The sequence below is a fragment of the Motacilla alba genome, chromosome 7 (genome assembly GCF_015832195.1).
Source record: "Motacilla alba alba isolate MOTALB_02 chromosome 7, Motacilla_alba_V1.0_pri, whole genome shotgun sequence".
NCBI classification, from domain to species: domain Eukaryota; kingdom Metazoa; phylum Chordata; class Aves; order Passeriformes; family Motacillidae; genus Motacilla; species Motacilla alba.
This window is the reverse complement of record NC_052022.1, coordinates 28,087,964-28,107,758: the sequence shown is the minus strand read 5'-3', so window position 1 is coordinate 28,107,758 and position 19,795 is coordinate 28,087,964. Positions and strand designations below refer to the sequence as shown.

Here is a 19,795-nt window from a genome sequence, read left to right as displayed (position 1 = left end):
CTTTTGACAAGTTATTCTCTTTTTTCATGTTGTCTGAGAACACAGCAACTGTTTCCAACAGAGCCTTGGGTGCTCCCCCATCTCTGCTCCAAGGTGTGCTCAAGTCAGGTTGTCTTTCTTCTTTCCAAAGTAGAGAAATAAAATACTCGTTAGGAACTTGCAAGTCAGACCTCAAATTTACACACTCCTCAAATCAGAAAATGCTGGTTCTGCAGTTAAAATACGGGAGGTCTAGAAGAGGCCCTCTAGATACAGAATAAGCACATTTCTGACTGCATGTCACAGACACAAAGGCTGTAAGCAAAGATTCGCTATCAAATTACTTCTTCCTTTGTCACTGGGGTTCTTCCTCACCTTTGGCTTAGCACATCAGCCATGGTTGAGCTGTCAAGACAGCAATTCCATTTTTTTTGCCTTCAAAAGATGAATATACTTAGAACAGGGAAAACCTGATGAGTTTTTACTAGATGGCATTAACTCTTATCAGGCTTTGCTGTTCAGACAAGACTGCAAAAAGATATTTTTTATTGAGGCAAGGTATACATTGATCTAACCCAGATAATGTCAGTGTGAGACAAACTCCATAAACTGGGAATTGATTTGCTAAGTACTTCTGATGGTGAGAACCTTCCTATATGCACTATAGAAAATACCTGAATCGATACAAAAAGAAAATATTTTACAGACCAAAAACAAGTGAAGCAGCCATTTATTGCAGCTGACCAGGTAAGTAAATAAACTGTTCTGACAGTTACAAGCAAAGTACAAAATATTTAACTGTGGACAGTTTCTTCCTGTTTGTAAACATTAGAAAACTATTTCCTCTCCAAACAATTTAAGCATCAGAAAGTATAAACAATCTTTTGCAGAGGTTCATGAACATGGCTGCCTTCTGTTCTTTCTAATAGTTGCAGAGCATTTCTGTTGTCACAATCAGGAAAGGGGTTTCCCTACTACATTTCAAACACACAGGCCCCTGGCTGAAGTCTCGTTAATGACTACAAAAAGCGTACTTACTGGGTTTTTTTCAGAGAATTCTTCTGATTTACAAAGCTGCTTTACTTAGTGGGCAGTGCTGATTACCACACCAGTAAAGGCAAACCTTAATGCTCTGGTTTGTGCCAGACAGGTGATGGGGATCTGAAATCAAATCTATACCCAAAATGCACCCTCCCTTTTTCCCTCATCCAAGTAAGGTAAGAGTGATCTCTCAGAATTTTTTACAAGGAACAAACCAGAAGATTTTCCAGAACTTGTTTTAGAAGCATTTTCAATCTTTTCAGTTTCAGCATCCAAGCCTTAGGAAGATGAATGGTCAAGTGCATGAAGTCAGATAATTCTTGCACTGTCTTCACACAGGCTGAGCAAACAACTTGTCCTGACTGCCAAAAGCAAACAATTCAGATGAATATTTCTACAGCACAGGCAAATTTGATACTATGAGACAAATGACATTAAAAACCACAGCTGTCCTTAACAATCCAGGAACTGCTGAGTGGGTTCAGTGGAAACAATTTAGCTTACTTATACTGCATTAAAAACACAGAAAGGAAGCCAGAGGTTTGCAGCATTGTCAACAGCTGTGAGATTGATGAGCAAGGACTAAAGCATAGTCAAAACTGAGGGCTACTGAAAAAGAATATGGCTTTATTTCATTTTAAAAGAAGCCTTTCTTGCTGAAAGTGATGATGTTCTAGTGTACCTGTGGACATCCAGGGCATACTCAATTTCCACCCTAGTTCCAAAACAGTCCCTCTTCTGTACATCCCATTAATTGTAAGGAGAATATTTCTCTTAGAAAGATATTATTTTATTTGAATTTTCTGCCCTTTTAACAGGTGACATGGAAAGATCTCAGTTAAAAATTAAGTAATTTTTATCCAATGAGTGCATTCTAGAAAGAGTAACTGCATTAAATGTACTACTTTATACTTTGTAACTTACTTATAGCTCAGTTTTGGTTTAGGGTTCACTAATGTTAACTATCTTAAGCAAGGATCTTGCTTTATAAAAGGTTATTTCTTTGATATACTTTAAAAGCTCTAACTTGAACTATTCAGAACTGGAGTTCTGGACCAATTTTTGCCCATTTTACAGACTGGACTTGTATGGAGAATGACCAATGGTTAAAATTACACACACACGTTTTGGATAACTCATTAAAAACTACTTCTAGAAGTAGAACAACATATTCCAGGTTGCATGAGACCAGCTGTTACTCCATTTTTAATATGCTAGAGTTACCTGGCTTTCTGCCCAGAGATAGCTGTAACTTGTACTTTCATATTTCTTCTCCATCTGTGTCCCATGGAGGAGATCCCTGCTGTCTGTGAGCATGACCAGTGCTCCCAGAGCAGTGCCACAAGAGAAAGAGCACTTGGGCAGGCTCTGCAGGGACACCCAGCCCAGCACTCGCCCTGTCAGCAGAGGGATCTTCCTCCTACAGTGCCCCAGACAGGGAATGAACACAAGGCTCATGCCCTACATCCCTGACCTCGAGATGCTGGTGGGAAAGCTCAGAGAAGAAGAGCCTTTGCCAGAAGGGGTTCCTTACTGTACCTCCTATTGGAGGTGCTCCCATCACTCCCCACAGCATGCAATGGGGAAAAAAGTTGAAGCTTAATCGCCAGAGCTGTAGATTTTTTTTGGAAGAAAACCTCCCAACCTGCTACAAACAGTTAAGAGTTGCTCTTCCAAAGAAAAAATCAGCAAGCCTGCCAGTAAGAATTTCGTAAGTAGCTCAGGAAGCAGCTCCAAAACAATATTATTTCAAGCTCCCCCTATGCTAATTATGTCAGTAGAATGAGTTTTTCCTCCTACCCCCCTGCCCTATAAAATTATTTATTTTTCTGCATGAATTAGCTGCTTATGTCAGTAAGCAAAACTATGTTCTTTCTGCACAGCTCTGAGACTTCAGCTGAACCTCCACTCTCCTGGCCATCTCCTGGGGTGCTCATTTGGAGTTAATTGTTGGTGTTCCAGTCACTGCATTGATCTGCCCACTGCATTTAGTGCCAGCATCTACCACTGTGGATTAGGCAGAGTCCCACAGCAGCTGGTAGGATGCCATCCATGGGGAACAGGGTGTTGTAGGTAAATGATTAATGACATCTATGTTTGCAGCACAACACATAAAGACAGGTACCAAAATCCCTGGGTGATGTGTGTGCTGTACTGCAAACATTGAGAGTGGAGTTACGAATACATTTGCTCAGTTCTGACTTATTTTGACCAAATTATTTTACACTAGCTTAGAGATGATTAGCATTTATAATTTTTTTTTTTTTTGCTTCTAGAACTAAATTAAAAATGCACATGTAGTTAAAATCACATTTACCTTCTGGAGATGCATTTTTATATGGCTTCTCCTCTGTAAAATACACTTTCCAGACAGCAGCATAAAAGCAGTTGCTGTTTGTTCCTCTCCCCACAGCACCTTGCCAGCATTAATCTCCCTTAATGCAAGCAGCTCCTCCCCATAGCAAGGATGGAAGCACAGCAACTCGATCCTTTCCTCTGAACATCAAGTCTGCTATTGGATGCAGCTCAATACACTTTATCCAGTGTGAGATACATTTAGCTGAGACATTTTTATATATACATCCATCTAATACTGCCTATGATATTTAACCTACATCTTCCTCCAATGCATTAGCAGCATCACACTGCTCTCAATGCTTCCTAGGGAGCTTCTCAAACTACTTGTTTACAGACTGCAAGTTATCTTTCAGGGGATGAGCAGTTCTTAATTTCCACTCACAAGTACATTATGAACACATCATTATAATACAAATTATAAGCTCCTGCCTTACATGTACAAGGAACCCTGTGAAAACTGCATAGGTGAAGTTATATTCCAGGAACAAGTTACCTACCTACAGCCTCCTGAGTTTTTCTGTCCATACCAAGTCTGAATGTAGCTTAAATTATTAACACTCTAGTGTAAGACTTGACAGTTCTCTAGGCTTTTGAACTTATGCAAGGCAAATAAAGTGAAAATTATATTAAAACTTAAAAACAGCCAGACAGTTAATTTTTTCCCACCAATATTTACAACATCCTTAAAAAACCCCAAACAATAAAACAACCAAACAAACCCAAAAGCATTCCTCCAGCTTGTGGAACATTCTAAACATCCTCATTCCTTTCTCTCTCACACAATTGAAACTGTCACTGTTTTGCTGCTTTTGCTTCCTTGCTTGTCAAAAGCATTAACAAGTTAGCAGAGCACCCAAGTCATGTAGTTATACTATTAAAGACAGACAGAAAAACAAATTATTTTGCAGTAGTATTATTACTACAGTAGGATTAACACAACATGGAAAATGACAAAAATACAAAGAGTTTGGGAAGGATTATACCAACGTATTTAAAGTAGTGTAGTTTTAAAAAAAACCCATTTGTGTGATTTATGTACATGTCCATTTGATGCAGTTACTTACTTATCACATACACGTGACCTGAGTGACTCCATCCTCCTGGTCAAACTGTCCATCATCCAGTTCCCTTAACACTCCATCACTGCTACTGAATCCTGGAAAGCCTCCATAATGGGAGGATCCCTCCTTGATCCAACATTGTTTAGAAGGAGATAGGTGAAACTCATCAGGTGGTTGTCCAGTTTCTACAGGGCAGAAAGTAGCTGTGTCTGATCCAACACTTCTGCTGGACACCCTGCCTTTTTCTTCCCCAGTCATTTGTCTTAAGGATTTCCTCTGAAAAACAAGAGGATGTTGAAATGTTAGTTTATTTAGGGGAAAAACAATTGAGCCAAACACTTTGCAATGGATCATGGACAGATTTAGTGTAGCTGCATTTTAATAATGAGTGCAATTCTCAAGAAACAAGAGATTGCCATTATCTGAGGAGGCAATTACTATTCCCCTGGTAAGTCTATCCAGATAGAAGTCAGTGGCTGCTCTATACAGCCATTTGAAATGGGATCTACAGAGTCCTTGCACAGGAGGAATTCAGTATTAATACAGTCTGACTTTACTACTGGGACTGCCTGACATCTTTGCTGTTGAAGTGATGGTTGCCAATGTCAAAAAGAAAAGTAAGCAGATCATGATTTCTGCAAACAATAGGCCTACCAGACTGTGCTAAGGGTTCTCTGAGGCACAACAAGAAATAAAAGGTTTATCTCAGTTCAGCATCAGGAGCTACCTGACTTCCTGAGATCTGTGATGATGCAGCCCCTCCAGAGACAATGTCAGTGCCTTGAGCCACACAGAGGAGCAGGGTCAGCAAGGCAGGAGCCAAATGCCTGGAGCCCTGCTCTCAGCGCAAGCACAGCTACACCAGGAGATGTCTGCCAGGGGACACTGCCCTGCCCACAGCAGGAGCACATGCAGCTAAGAGGGAATCCAGCCTCAGAACAGAGCTGCATTTTAGTGCATGAAGGACACAGGGCAGACACTTAAAAAAAAAAAACAACAAAAAAAACCCTAAAAAAACCCACAAACCAAAAAAACACTCTACAGGCTTTTACTATGCTTTGGCAAGTTTGTGTCCCCCTTCCGTACATTGCTAAGCTTTTTCTCAAACCCTTTTGAAACAGTAAAAACAATGGCCTATGTGGCTAAAGGAAACATATTTAGGAAAGCTGTTACAGGGAACATTGGGAAATTAAACAAGGGGAAACAGCTCTGCCTCAGGAGAAACAGAAGGAAATAAGTTTTGCCTGGATGCCACAGAAAGAGGATGGAAAAGTCTGCTTAAGGGAAATAAGGAAAAAGAGAAAAAACTGCAACCCCTCATGCACTGCATGGTTCAATCTTGCATTTCATCCTCTGATATCTTTCTTAGAAAAACAAATGGTATGGGACAAGCAAAAAGTCCACAGAGAGTATAGTCCTTGTAACCCAAGAAGCTTTTGTCCTTGCACATAAATCATAAGCCAGGCTGTAACTCACTACCCCACAAACAGACAAGAAGGCAGAGGGATGAGCTGTGAGGACAAAACATAGTCCATCCTCAGAAAAGAGACCCTGTGAGATTAAGAGACCAAGTAATGGTCTCTTTCACCAAATTATGGTGAAAACCAATGTAATTGGCAAAACAGAAGGAAAATGTGACTGCTAAATGTTTCAGCTTCAGCCCCAGTTACCTATTTAGCCCAAGCTAAATGACCTCAGCATAATGAAATTTCTGGTAGAGAAGCAAAACATTCACTGGTACTGAAAAAACACATTTTGCTCTGATTTCAAACATAGAAATCCTGATGTAAGTGGCTACAAATCAGCTATTTCTTGTTTACTTTGAGTATGTTTAATGCTTAAGTCAAATGTTTCTCATTCCAACAAAATATACCAACAACTACAAAACACATTTTATTTGTATAACCCAAAGCTGCTCATTACCCCACAACGGGGTGAAAGAATTTAAACAGTGAGTACAATGCTTCCTATTTTTAATTTAAGCCATGTCTCAAAGATTCATCAGTTCCTCAGATTGAATGTTTTTACAGAACTGGTTTGTACTCCATCTCTTGGCAGAATCCAACTTGTGACATACAGTTACACTGCCTTTTAAGAGACACATAGCTAGAAGTGACATTATGCCTTACCAAGGGAAAAAGTAGCAGGAGTTCATGCCCCTGTTATATACAGAGTATTAAAGAAGTAGGAAAGCGTCGGGAAAAACATCATTTTATGGCTTACATGATTTTGCTTTATATATTTACAATGTTGCTATCAAAAATTGTGGTCCAAAACATACTTTCAGAAATTAATTAGGAAAAAAGTAAAGGCTACAAAGTCAGGCATGTGAGAGGAAGTCAGAAGGTTTTGAAGATAAAAGCTGGAGGTGCTTTTGACACAGTGGGTGGTTAGGGAGAAAACACCACTGGCAGAATTTAGAAGAGGGTATGAATGGAGACAGATAAAGACACTGGCAAAGGAGACTACACAGAATACTGAAGAACAAAAAAGGAAAAGTGCCAATCCTGAAAATGAAGAAATAAATTATAGCATACAAGAACTATCTGGGAATTGAGACACTGGCAGAGACAAAAACAAACAGGACTTGAACTGGACATGTTGAAGGCACGTTCTTCCAGGCATGGAAGTACTAATTATCAGGGGACACAGTGAGAAGGAAGTTGGGCTGGAGATAAGCAGAAGCCTGGAGAAGAACAAAAAAAGGAAGAGTATATTTTAGAAACACTAAACAAAGGAAAATACAGATGATGGCAACACGCTGAACAGACAGTAAAAAACCCACAAAGATCAAATAGAAATGCAAGAAACTTGAAGACTTATGGAAGTATTCATACAAATACAGAAAGAAACAGCTAGATATCACTGCCATATAATTATATGCCATGAATGAGTTTGTGAAGTTACCACTCCACTGCTGGACATGAGTGAAAACATTCATAGCTTTCCCAAATGCTAAGGTTACCAAAGGAAAGACATGTTGAATTGAGACAGGCTGACCAGCCACTGAAAACAAGAAAGAACCAAAAATGGAAACCCATCACAGTAGGTCAAAAGACCTGGCAAAGGAAAGCCCACCAGGAATTCACCCCTCTCTGGCCACAGCAGGATTTACTGCAGCAGTGTGCTGGTGCAGTAATTGTTGTGACACTGACTTTGAGCAGAATGTGGAGACTGTCAGTCACTTAACCCTCAAAGCACTTGATACGACCTCCACCCAAAAGGGAGAAGGAGTTGTTGAGGTTCAGCTGCAGGAATTTTAAAGCCTCTGTCTCTGTCACACATTTTCATGCAACAACAGCCCTGCACCCTGATAAGCTGCAGGTTACAGTATCCCTTACAGCATAGCTTAACACTCCTTTCTTCTAAAGATGTGAAAGTAGACGTTTTGAAGGTCAAAATAGTTTTCTGTTTCATGTGCAAGAGATGCAGGATTTTGATCAGACTCCCTAAAGACTTCCAAGGACATACAGCATAGTCAAACACATTCACCTGACACACAGTAATTCCTTAGCACAAAACAGGTTTTTAGCCTGCTCATGCTTTTCTCTATGGCTCAAGAGATAACAGCTGAGGAAAAAAATAACATGTGATCCAGCTGCAAAAAACATCCACAAACTTGAACTTGTTTGCAGGGAAACCGTGTTCTGCCAGTTCTTTCTCCTGTTAATTCTGAAATCTAGTTTCTGTATCTTGCCATTATGTGAAGTACTCATTTTTAAAATATTAATATCACAAATATGTTACTCACCTCTGGTGTCTGGACAGCAGAACTCCACATAACAGGTCTCTGAAGAAAAATTACTTGCTTTGTGGCCAGATTTCCTTCACTAAAATTTAAAGAAAACAGTTTCCTTGTTTAAAAGGCAATAATTGTCACTAACATATTCGAAGTCAACTTTAGGGTGGGTGTAAGTTCACGAGTGAGAACAGACTACAGAGTATTATCCTGTTTATTAATGCCTCAATGGTTCTATAATGATATTTTTTAAAAGTAGAAGCATAGAACTAGGTTAAGGTGATGCACATGAAAAGATGGACAGACCAGTAACTTGTATTACCATGACTGGAGTTATTTAAACTTTCAAGAGCACACATGTTAAATATCAGAGCTCCTATTTTTAATCCAAGTCTGCACATTTACATCTGAATCAAACCTTCACAAGTCTTTTTTAACTTAACCTTCACTGTTAAATATACAGCAACATATTACTGCCTATTAGTATCACAACAACCAGGCCCAATCTTAATAGATCCGCAGCTTCAGCAAATCTCTCAATACTTTGGGGTATGAAACCTGGGAATTCACATTCTTTACTGCTAAATAAAAGTTGTAAAATGTCATGTAAATGACACAGCAGGATGAGCTTGCTGCCTCATCACCTATGGGTAAAGGGCTTCAGCTCAGTTTTAATAAGCTTTGCATCAAGAAAGAGATGGATGACACCAGATGTTTTGTACAAGGGAGGTACCCAGCATAGGCAGGATAAGAGAATATTTTGGTAAAGAAAAATAAAGAAGGGGATGGGGGGGAAGAGCAACTTCAGTCCTGGAACTTCTACAGATGCTAAAACTGTTACGGTAGGCAAAGCAAAGATGTTGGTTTTTTTGTTCCAAAAGGGAACACTTGTAGAAAAATAAACATGATTAGTGAAGTTGCTCCCCAGACCAGGTATTACTGATATGATGTTTCATATGCATTACACCCCCTTAGTAAGAGGATGTAGTTATCACCACTACAAGTTTTAATGTATTTCCATCACCTTTCCACAAGAAATACATGTCACCACACTGATAGAATATATAATAGAAACCCAAGCCTGTGTCACTGAGAGTGATACAAATTCAAGACAAGAACTCCAGAATAAGATTTTAAAAATTCCTGTTTTCTTCTAAATATCAGATACTACATTTTTATAAGTTCTCCTCCCTCCAGCTGCTTCTGGGCAGTATTCAAGAAGATCTTCAGGCATATAAAGGCAAAACACTGAAATTGTTTGGCCAAAGGGTGACTACAGATTTAAGGGCGCACTAAATAAAAGTAGCAAAACAAACACCAAAGAGATGGCAGTTCATTTGAAGTATTTATGATTCTACCTATTCTATCAACCATAAAACTGTGTTATTATGCATAACATTACTAAGAACTACTAAAACAATGTAAGCTTTTACTTCAGTATGGATTATGTCACAAGGTTAACCACCACACACGTGAAGTCAAGGCAACTGATGCACGTTTCACAACTGAAAATTATTTTGTTTTTAAAATCAGGGACTTGCTCCAAGAAAAAACAGGGATTAGAACTGTTCCTATGAGCTCAGAAGAGCCTGTTAACAGCCTGGCCCAGTGAAGGTTCTGGAAGTAAGCTCTGAGAAAGTACACAAACCAGTACTATTCTCAGCACAAACAGCCACGCAGATCAATAGTGATGATGGATTTGTGATTGTGCTTGGCCCCTCACAATCTTTTATCAGTCTGGCTCAACTCAGGTCACGGCATATCTTTGCATCTCTTCCTTGGATGAGAACAGAAAACTAACACTTCAGCTTGTGGGAAAAACAAAAACGAAGGAGAACAAATTCATTCGTTTCCTTAAGCCTAAAAAGGTTTCCTGTTCCAAGAGTCCCTACCTCACTATTTGCATTCAAAGAAAGAGTGTTTAGATTTTATGTCATTACAAGGAAATCTGCAATCCTGCAACCTTATTCCACTTGGCTAGGTACTTCTCTGTGCCTCAGTTATGTCTCTTTTGATCAATTGAAAAATGTCTCTTCCAAGCAACAAGGCTGAGCAGAGTCTCTGGCATGGGGAAGAGCCTAAGGCTTATTTTGTAACAGTGTCTGCATTCCTTCAGAGAAAAGAAAAAAACCCAAACAGTAAGCTACAGCTTGTACAAATTCTACTAGAACAGAAAAAGGACACGATGGTGAGTAGACAAGAAGTAAATTAACAAATTTCTAAGTCTGACCTTATTAAAATGCCGCACACGACAAAGCAGCTATGAGCTTAATTCACAAAGAACTCAATGACAGTGGCATTTCCACAGAATTTAAATGAGAAAAAGAGCTTAGAGCAAGGGAAGCTCCACAGTTTCCCTCACATTTCTACATTCCCTCTTTGCCTCATAAGTCAGAGCATTTTGAAAATATAGATTAAGTGGTGAGCCAAGAAAAACTAATAACGATGAAGTGAGTGTTTTTGCAGTGTGTTGCCCGTAGTCCACCCTGGCCACTTTCAGGGACTACAGTAATCAGGGAAGGGAAATAAAGGTCACTGCAGAGTAAGGCTGCTGAAGCCTTTTTCCTGTCTCTTCTTTTAAGAGTGGTGAAGAGCAACAGAGACTCTTTTGATGAAACACCAGCAATTTGTTTGTCTGCTTATGCTGTATGGGCAGAACTGTGTCCTCTTACATGTCTATATTTAAGTCCTTCAAAACAGCATGAAGCTACAAGCTCAGTAGCACTGCCAATGGCTCTGATTTTTACAGATCCATTCTTCTAATGCATGAATATTTGATGTACAAAACACTTAGAATAGATGTTAGATAAGATTTTCTGAAAATGACCAAAGGGAATAAGATAAATTATTTTCATGTACGCAGGTGTGGTTTTTTTTTTTTCATTTCTCAAAAAAATATAACTTTGCACTCCCTTAGAACTGGGTAGCATCTAGACTTTCAGTTTTGAGACAGACACCAGCCTGGGACACTAAGTGTCCTGGCTTAAAGGTTCTATTAAATGAAAAACTTAAAAAGCCTTATAAGTAATTCTAGTTTTCAAGCACAAATATGTATGGACTTCTACAAACTCATGGTACTACCATACTAAAAACTGCAGTAACAGTAACTCAAAAGTGAATACTCACAACAGATCTGACATGAGGGAAAATTTTACAATAAATTAGGAGAAAAGGAAGACAGAAGAGAGGAAAATACTACAGTGAGTAAAAATGGGGATAATAGGTAAGATTTTCTTTAAATACCAACCACAAATTCTATTTTAAAAATAAACATGAAAACATAATTTTGTCAGATCATCCCAAGTTGTTGCTTATTTAGTTCCTTCAGTGTTTCTGAAACCTCTTAATATTCAGGCTGGGTTTTGAGGTCAGAGTTTTGAGTCTGGGGAAAAAAACAGCTGTTGAGCAGCATAAAGTATCCTTCTTTATTAAGACTTCTGCATTCCTAGGATAACCCACCACCACCACAGTAATGGCATCTTTCATAGCAGACACACAGTAATCATGCAGGAATTTCTTCTCCTCTTTAAATACCAACATCAATGCCTAAAAATAGTAGTTATCAATCACTACTCAGCCTATCAGAACAGGAAGACATTCATATTCTGATTCTCATGAACTCTCAATCCCTAATTAGGAATTCTTGTTCATAAGCTTTTTTTCCTTTTTTTAAAGCAAACTGAATTGCTGTATATGAGATATACTACAGGCACACAAAACATGATTCATCCTATTTCTTCCAAGAGTTACAATGGGATAACAAGCATTAGACAATTCATACAGAGTCCTACTCAACCATTTAGGCCAGAAAACAAATGGTTTTTATTAGGCTGAGTTACTCTAGTGTGGATACAAAATGAATCCAGTTTCAGATTTGGCCAGGATACAACCCCTTTAGCATGAGCACTGCTATTAATGCTCTGGCTGTTTCACATCTGGGATACAGCACTGCTTGAGACCTAAATATCCTCCTGCTATATTCTCACTAATTCAAGAACACCTCCAGCCTAATCAATCTGTTAATGCTTCCTACAGCACTGCATCCTATTTCTTTTTCCTTACAGCACTTTGCCTCTTTTAGTTGGCCCTGCCTTGGCTCTGTGATCTCTGAGGTACAAACCAGCACCATTTGATGTGCTGCAAGCATGGGCTGACAATCCCAAAGTGTCACTCAGCAGCTGCTTAGGACATTCCTGACCCTGCTGTCCAAGCCCTGTGGAGATGGGTTCAGTTACATTGCTTGTAGGACACAAAAGGTAGGAAGTTAAATATTCTCTCATCCTATGACTCAGAACACACCATGACTACTAAAATCTCCCTCCCATTCTTCAAAGACTATACCTGGACTCTGAAGACTTACTCTCAAGCTCTAAGATGTGGCCAAAATTTCAGCTGCTTATGAAAACCAGGCCTGGTAGTTCATATAGCCTATAAGGCACCATGTTCAAAGCTAATACACTTAGACTACAAAACTTTTGAAGGAATTAAAGGATAACCATTTGTTTCATATTCTGGAAACCGCTTCTTCTTCCAGAGGAAAAGAAAACAGAGACCCTCAAAAAAATAAGCTACAGAACATGCCGTGTTTTACCACAACTTCTTTTGTCTTTGCATTTAACCAGTTGGTTAAAATCAACTATTAGAAAAAACACTGCCAAAAACCCCTAAAACCTATTTCCTGATCACAAAAGCCTTCTTCTTACATTCGGTGAGTTGATTTAATTATGTCAAATCACTTGAGCAGAACTCTACTTTCTTGCAACAGTTTTCTTAGAATCTTTCATGCACATCTTTTTCATGCTGTCTTGATTTAACACAGTGAGGTCTGGGATCCAAAGATTACTTGAGACATCCACTCTTTCCACAGTTGTTAATGAGCCTTAAGTCCTGCCTCAGTGTATTTGCTTGCTTTTGAAGTTTGGCAATCTTAATCTATTGGGTGGAGAACTTTAAAGAAAATGATGAGAGAAGGGACACATTAAGATGCTTGGTCTAGTGTTTCATTTGCCATTTTTAGCTTGATACTCTGATGAAAGCCAGAGAAGCTTTCTGAGGGTGGGATTATTTAAGAAAAAAAAAAGAAAAAAGAGAAAAAAGAAAGCCTGGAACATTATGGGGAATCCAGGTCGGCAATTTAGCTCTTCTTATGTAGAAAAGAGTCCCATCAGTGCTCTAAATAAGCATTACAGCTAGAGACCAGAAATCCAGTAGTCTGGTACTGTATTTGAGTTGGACCATAATGTCTATATCAGAGAAGAGAAACAGCCCAATAACGGGCTGGATTAGCACATTCTTTGCCCTAATTTGCAACAAACACTCCATGACTGTCTTGTGACAACATGACTTTTTCCATGGTCATTCACCAAGGTCCTAAACTAGTAAAACATTTCAACACTTGTTTCTAGTTGAAGCATGAGTAACGCCATTGCTGTGGACTGGGCATGTGATCAAAAGTTTCCTAAATAAAATCTTTCATGTTTCGATCTTTTTAAATTTAGAATTAGACTCACTGAAATCAGTAGTCCTAAGCAGATGTAGCAAAGCACTCCATGAAAATGCTACTTACACCTCAAGCTTTACATACATTTAACATCCTCAGCATTTTTCTTCCTTTTACATTTAAATATGCAGGTAATTGTTTGATGGTTCTCAGCCACACACACCAAGAATGCTGTAACCAACAGTCTGGGTACCTGTCATGTCGTACAATTGGTGTAGGCAGGACACAGGTCAGGAGCCATCCAAACTCAGCCAGCGTGTGCAGTAAAGGTCCATAATCTGTTTTAATTTCACACCCCTACATTAATAATTATAAAAAGTAGTAAAGAGACTCTGTACAGGTTTTATTTGCATTTCTATAATTACAACACCTCCCCTCTCACTTTTAATGAGACAATCCTTAGAGATGATATCAAGCTGTTGTTTGGTGAAGATTCATTATTTCAAACTGAAAACAACTTGAAAAGTTCAAGACTACAAAATCCATGGAAAACAGAATTTATTAACATTAGGTATGAGCCCTGACTCATCAAGACATAATTCAAAGCACATCTCGCTCATTAAACTTGTCACTGCTAAATTAGTACCTAAAACTTTTTAAGCACCATAATTAGGTGTCTAAATTGACATCTTTACAGTTTTTACTCCACATGTGAAAAATAAGCATCTCTCTTAGCTACATACTTAAGGTTTTGGTGTTTTTTTTGGTGGTAGTCTTTTTTTTTTTTAAATATATAGAAGTTTTAGTTTGAGGCTGATTTTTTTCACATTTGTAAATGTATTTATCATTGTATATTTCAAAAGAAAATCCAACAACATAATCCAACAACAACTGCTTTCAGATGTCATTCATACCAATAATCCTAAAAGATAAATTACTCTTTAGAAATATATTCAAGTCATTTTATTGCTGTAATTTCATTACCTCTACAGCAGTAGAGGTAAATTTATTAGGAAACCTAAGTCTTTCATATTTAGCAGTGAAATCTTCATAAAAATACATAGCTGAATATCATTCTGAATTAATTCACTATCAATTTTCTCTTGTTGTTTTTCTAGTTCTGGCTCTTTTCTCCCTCTTCTTTAAAAAACACTTCACACTGTCAGTGTGACCTGCACTTGCTGAAATTACACCTAAATTGGTCTGAAACACTCACAAAAATCCCCCAAGACATTTTCTTTGGTAGTTGTACTTGTTGGTATGAACAATTACAAATGACAGGCCAGAATTCCTCTGGCATATTTCTTTTATGCACATTTACTAATGCCCACAAATCTGATTTCATTTTTTTTCATTTGGGGCTTTAGTAAAGCCTATGCAGGTGACTTCAGGAAACCATCCTGAATGTTTCTGGAACACTGGTACCAGCATCCTAAAGGAAAAAAACAAAGAAAAATACCAATAGGAAATAGCACTGCTAAATCATCACCTATTTACCTCAATGACTGTCCATTGTTCAACAACTATTGCATCATTTCCTTTCCTGTTAGAACCTGGAACCCCAGCACCTTCTTCTTCATAGATAAATAATCCTTCTAAAGATTTGGGCAAATAATCCCCTGTGAACACAAACATAAGCATTAAGTTTTAGGTTGATAGAATATTACCAAGATGTTTCTTTCTCACTGAACACTTCTCTAAAATAAAATTATATGACTCAGCAAACTCAAATTTGTTGTTATTTATGGAGAGTGCAAGTCAACTTACTATTAAAATCCCTTTTTTTCTACACAAACTGAACTATGACAACTGTCTCAAAAGCATTAACCCCTTCCATACTCCAGGATGAATTCCAGTTTCCTGTATCAGCATATTCATTGCAGAGGATGGGCACAACCCTTTTTTTCCTCAACTTCCATATTGTCCTCCTGACAAGACATGTGGCTTTTGGCGTGGTGGGAGAGAGCACAAAAATGAGTAAACCATGAAGCAGAAAGCTCAGCTACAGCCACTTAAATAAATAAATGGCCACAGGAAGAGCCTGAAGCAAGTAATTGTAGGAGGATTCCTGATGGGAAGGAAGTTCAGAGCACAAGTCCCTGACTCACATGTCAAAGCCTGGTAGCATCCGTTTGCCCCAACCTAAAGCTGTGCATCAGATGTCTGTTCAGTTTCTGGCTTTGCTTCTCCTAACAGCCTTTGGGAAGCCTTTTGTGGAGATTTACCTTGACAGCTGATTAACCAACTAAATTGGTACAGCAAAATCATGTAATCTTCAGAATATCAGCATTAAATCCCCATCAATACTGGATGAGGTATGTTATTAGCTGGCTACTAAAGACAGGGAGTTATTGAAGCAAAGAAGAGCAGACAGCTCTCTGTGGGGAATGGGAAGACTGTAAAACTGTTGTTGGACAACAGCTGCAAAGATTAATTTCAACAGCTGCAAAACCACCCTTCAGTGAACTGTAACAGATTCTCCAGAGGGTTCTTTTCCAGCTCTAAAAAAACTCTAAAATGAAAACTGCAAGTCTGAATTCTCACCTCTCCTCCACCAAAGGAAATTTGGTTGTTCCACTGACTTCAGTAAAAAGGAGTAACAGTTTCAGAGTAAAAAAGAGGACTGCTACAAACTGTGGCATTAGACTGTTCATGTGCACAAAATACGCAGTTTGAGAGGGACTAGCTGCCAAATTCCATCAGAAGTAAATCTACATTGATGAGCTTATGTGCCTCTGAATCACTAAATTTACTGCAGAGCTGCAGAAACACAGTGATTCACACTCAAAACCATGGAGAGCAATGAAAACTGAAGAGTTGTCATTACTGTCAGGCTTTTGTTTTTGAAGAATCATAATTTAAATTGCAAAGATCTTATGTTTTGCAGGTTTTTTAAATTTAAGGCCTTCAATAATCCAAGAGTGCATATTGTTTTAAATCAAAATGATCAGAAAAAAGCATAAGGCATAGTAAATATAGCAGCTGCTCAAATTTACAATAATTTTACCCTCCTCTTATAATCAATGTAAAAAGCAGGCAAAGTGACTTATGAAAGCCACTTTAATACATTATTAATTATCTACTGCACTTGTTAATCATCCTGAGCATTGCAAAAAACTGTTTAAAGGTCCCTGGAACCTTTACAACTAACATTTGACAAGACTTTTCTCTACTATAACCCTGTATTTTGCTTGCTTATGCTGCAACAATTAAATCTAAAGGAACATCAACAAATTGCAACTTAGTACAAGCAAGACAGGTACAAATGCAACCAAAGCATCACCTTAGTGAAGTATACAGTGTAGGTTTGCTATCAAACAACATTTGTTAAAATAGTTACTTGTTTTGGAATTTAATAATCATCTCAGTTTGTGTTGGTCTGTACCTCTAACACAAGGGAAGTACAATTTTCTTCAGTTTTTTTTCAAGTAATTTTACAACAGTAGTTTCCTACTGTTTTTGCACACTCTTAACTTCTGGCTTTCAGATAAATCCAGTTCAAATGGAAATGAATCTCTCAATTACATATTTTACCAACAAAAGAGTTTGAGAGTAATAAACACTTTTCATCCCATTGTCTTTTCCTTGAAAAAGCACAAACCAAACCAGAAGCATTAGCACAAAAGGTTTGTTTTGTTATAAAGCTACTCTAGTTTGCTGCTTTGGAAATTGTCAATTTGATAAAACAAAGCAAGAATTTCAAATACTTAGCCTACTATAAATTTGTGGAATCTGATACCTAAAAGGGAGTAATTTATTTTCTGGGCAGTTACAGATCCATCTGGACATACATATAACCCTCCCATCGAGAAGCAAAATATAATCATAATTTGTTCAAGTTACTTAGTTCTATGTAAACAAGGAAAAGCTTCATGATACCCTGGGACAGTACTCACCTTTAGAAGTTTCCCAGTGTACAAAAGAATCAACTAAGGCCAATCCTTGTTTATAATAAAATGTAGTTAATTCTAGCCAGTCTGCTTCCAGTGTACTAACAACTGGCCCCTTTCTTGTTACTTTCATAGACAAAACACCTTCATGGTAGGTCCAGCAGGTAGAATCATCATCAAAAACGTTGAAGACTGTATAGAGCTTGTCTAAGGAGAGAGAAAGGAAGAATGAACCTCAAAGACAGTGCTCCAAAATTTGTAATATTACTAATCTCCTATTTTAACATAATTTTCTACTTCTAAGCATGAGTTTTAATAATTGTTTCTTAATGTTGCTCTTCTTAAGACCTAAACACACTCAGGACAAGTGTGAGGGGAGGTACACTTTGGGATGTGAGGAAAATGTGAACTTATTACAGCTGGGCTGCCAGTGAATTCTTCAGGTAGTTGGGGTTTGCATAAAGAAAACATACAGTGGAAACAGCCTTCATTTCTGCCACTCGTGGAACTTCTGGCTACAAATATTTGCAACTATAAGAACTAAAAAAGACAATTTTCTAAGCTTGCAAATGTAAGGAATGCCTTGCACTGACTTTAACCCATTATTCTCTGAAGTACCAGTGTAATTAGTTGCTTACTGGGATTTTCCCATAGTAACTGATGATCAGTGGAAGTTAAGGATACAAAACCAACACATCCTCAAATTGGTTTTCTGTCTAGGTATTAATAGAGTGCTGTAACAAAACTAGTCACAAACAAGCACTCATTAAAAACTGACATATCCATAGCATATTAGGAAATCACTGGTGCAAGTTATGAAATCCTAACTATGTGAGTGTGTTCTACAAATACATTTGTGTGTCACTGGTTGTAGAGAAGTAACACAAAGCAGCTGCCCAGAAATTTTCTCAGATTGCCTAATACTTCTGGGCAACCTAAATCAATGCAAACCAACCTCCAAAAATCGAAGTTTTTGCACTGTCAATACAAAGGAATTTGCTTAGATGACCCCAGTTAAGAAGTCAGTCTCTCTAGGCTCCAGAAACAGAGAAATTTCCAAAATAGGATTTGTACTCTAAGTAATCTAAACCAACACCTACAAGAATCCCTCTCTGCTTTGAGAAGTGTTACTACACCCACTGTAGGTGACATCAGGGCCTAGAATAAGGACAAGTCAGAACAAAATGTTAAACTTTCAGTAAGAGATAACTCTTTACACAGTTTCTCTTTCACAGGTGCTTACATCACAACAGATGTTTATCCTGACAAACCTTAATTTCTTTTACCATATATTGAAGTGAGATCTCTTATTCTACAGAAAAAGGAAATTTTTTCCCAACACAACTGTTCAATTCCTCACATCTACCAGAAATTTAGCTCTGCAAGCAATGTATTATAGTCAAAATTCAACAAAAACTCATACTTACAATCCCCAAATCTATAACTTGGACATAGTTTTTTGCCTCTTTTGAGCAGAGGTAAATGGAAGTGGCACACTGGCATAGCAGTATATACCTACACACATGCAAGACTGCCTTGGAAAATTCACATCATATTTTTCAAAATGATGGTTACATAAAACATAGACCAAGAAAGGTGGTTTAGTTTCCAAAAGTTTTATCTTTTGAACTCCAGTGATTTTTCTATTCAACTAGTGTAGAGAAGCCTGGCATATCCTTGCCAAAGCTTTTTGAAGCTTCCTGAGAACACTGCATGTAGGGGGTGCACTGGCTGCTGATCTACCTGGTCACACCAGCCTGCACAAACAGTACTCCTGAACGGAACCCTAGTTTTCCACTTCTTCCTTACAGGACTGCCAATATATAGCAAACCCACTATTTCAAGCTCTAAGACAAGAGTTAAGCTTTACCAGATTACGCTATAAAGGCTCACTTGTAGAAAAACTGCTTTTACTCAAGTGTTAAAAATAAGAGGGACATTGATTATCTCTGTGCTTAGAGTCATTATCTCACAGTCTACAAACTGGAGAGGCTGCTTTAACAGGAAAGTGAAAAGGTTGATTTGAGACCAATTAAAACATGTCTGGCTCATCAGGAAATGCAGCCTGACATGAAAGTTTCATGCTGCCTGCTTTCCACACAATTCTGTCTTGCATTAGTTCTCTTACTCAGATTACTTCTTTTTACCTTTTCCTCTTAGCAGCCAGGAGGCCTTAGAGTTTCAGTACCAGAAGTCAATGTTTCAGACCATTTTTTGCACAGACTACACCAAGCACCTCATCCTTCTACAACTAAGTTGTCTATCACAGCAGCAGCATTTTTTCAAT

General features: G+C 38.2%; 1 protein-coding gene across 4 annotated transcripts in view; it reads right to left on the bottom strand.

Annotated features, from left to right (window-relative positions):
- Positions 1 to 691: 691 nt before the first annotated feature.
- The window catches only part of RFTN2 (raftlin family member 2), a 29,984-nt gene continuing 10,880 nt past the window's right edge, over positions 692 to 19,795 (bottom strand). For 3 of the 4 annotated variants that reach the window (XM_038143462.1, XM_038143461.1, XM_038143463.1), the window contains 5 exons: positions 17,515 to 17,715; positions 15,116 to 15,237; positions 13,872 to 13,975; positions 8,191 to 8,269; positions 692 to 4,715 (listed from right to left, as the gene is read on the bottom strand). In XM_038143462.1, coding sequence (XP_037999390.1) covers positions 4,446 to 4,715; positions 8,191 to 8,269; positions 13,872 to 13,975; positions 15,116 to 15,237; positions 17,515 to 17,715 — 776 coding nt within the window. In that variant the 3' untranslated portion in view covers positions 692 to 4,445. The remainder of the gene's footprint in view (positions 4,716 to 8,190; positions 8,270 to 13,871; positions 13,976 to 15,115; positions 15,238 to 17,514; positions 17,716 to 19,795) is intronic. The other variant, XM_038143460.1, reaches the window with a different exon arrangement.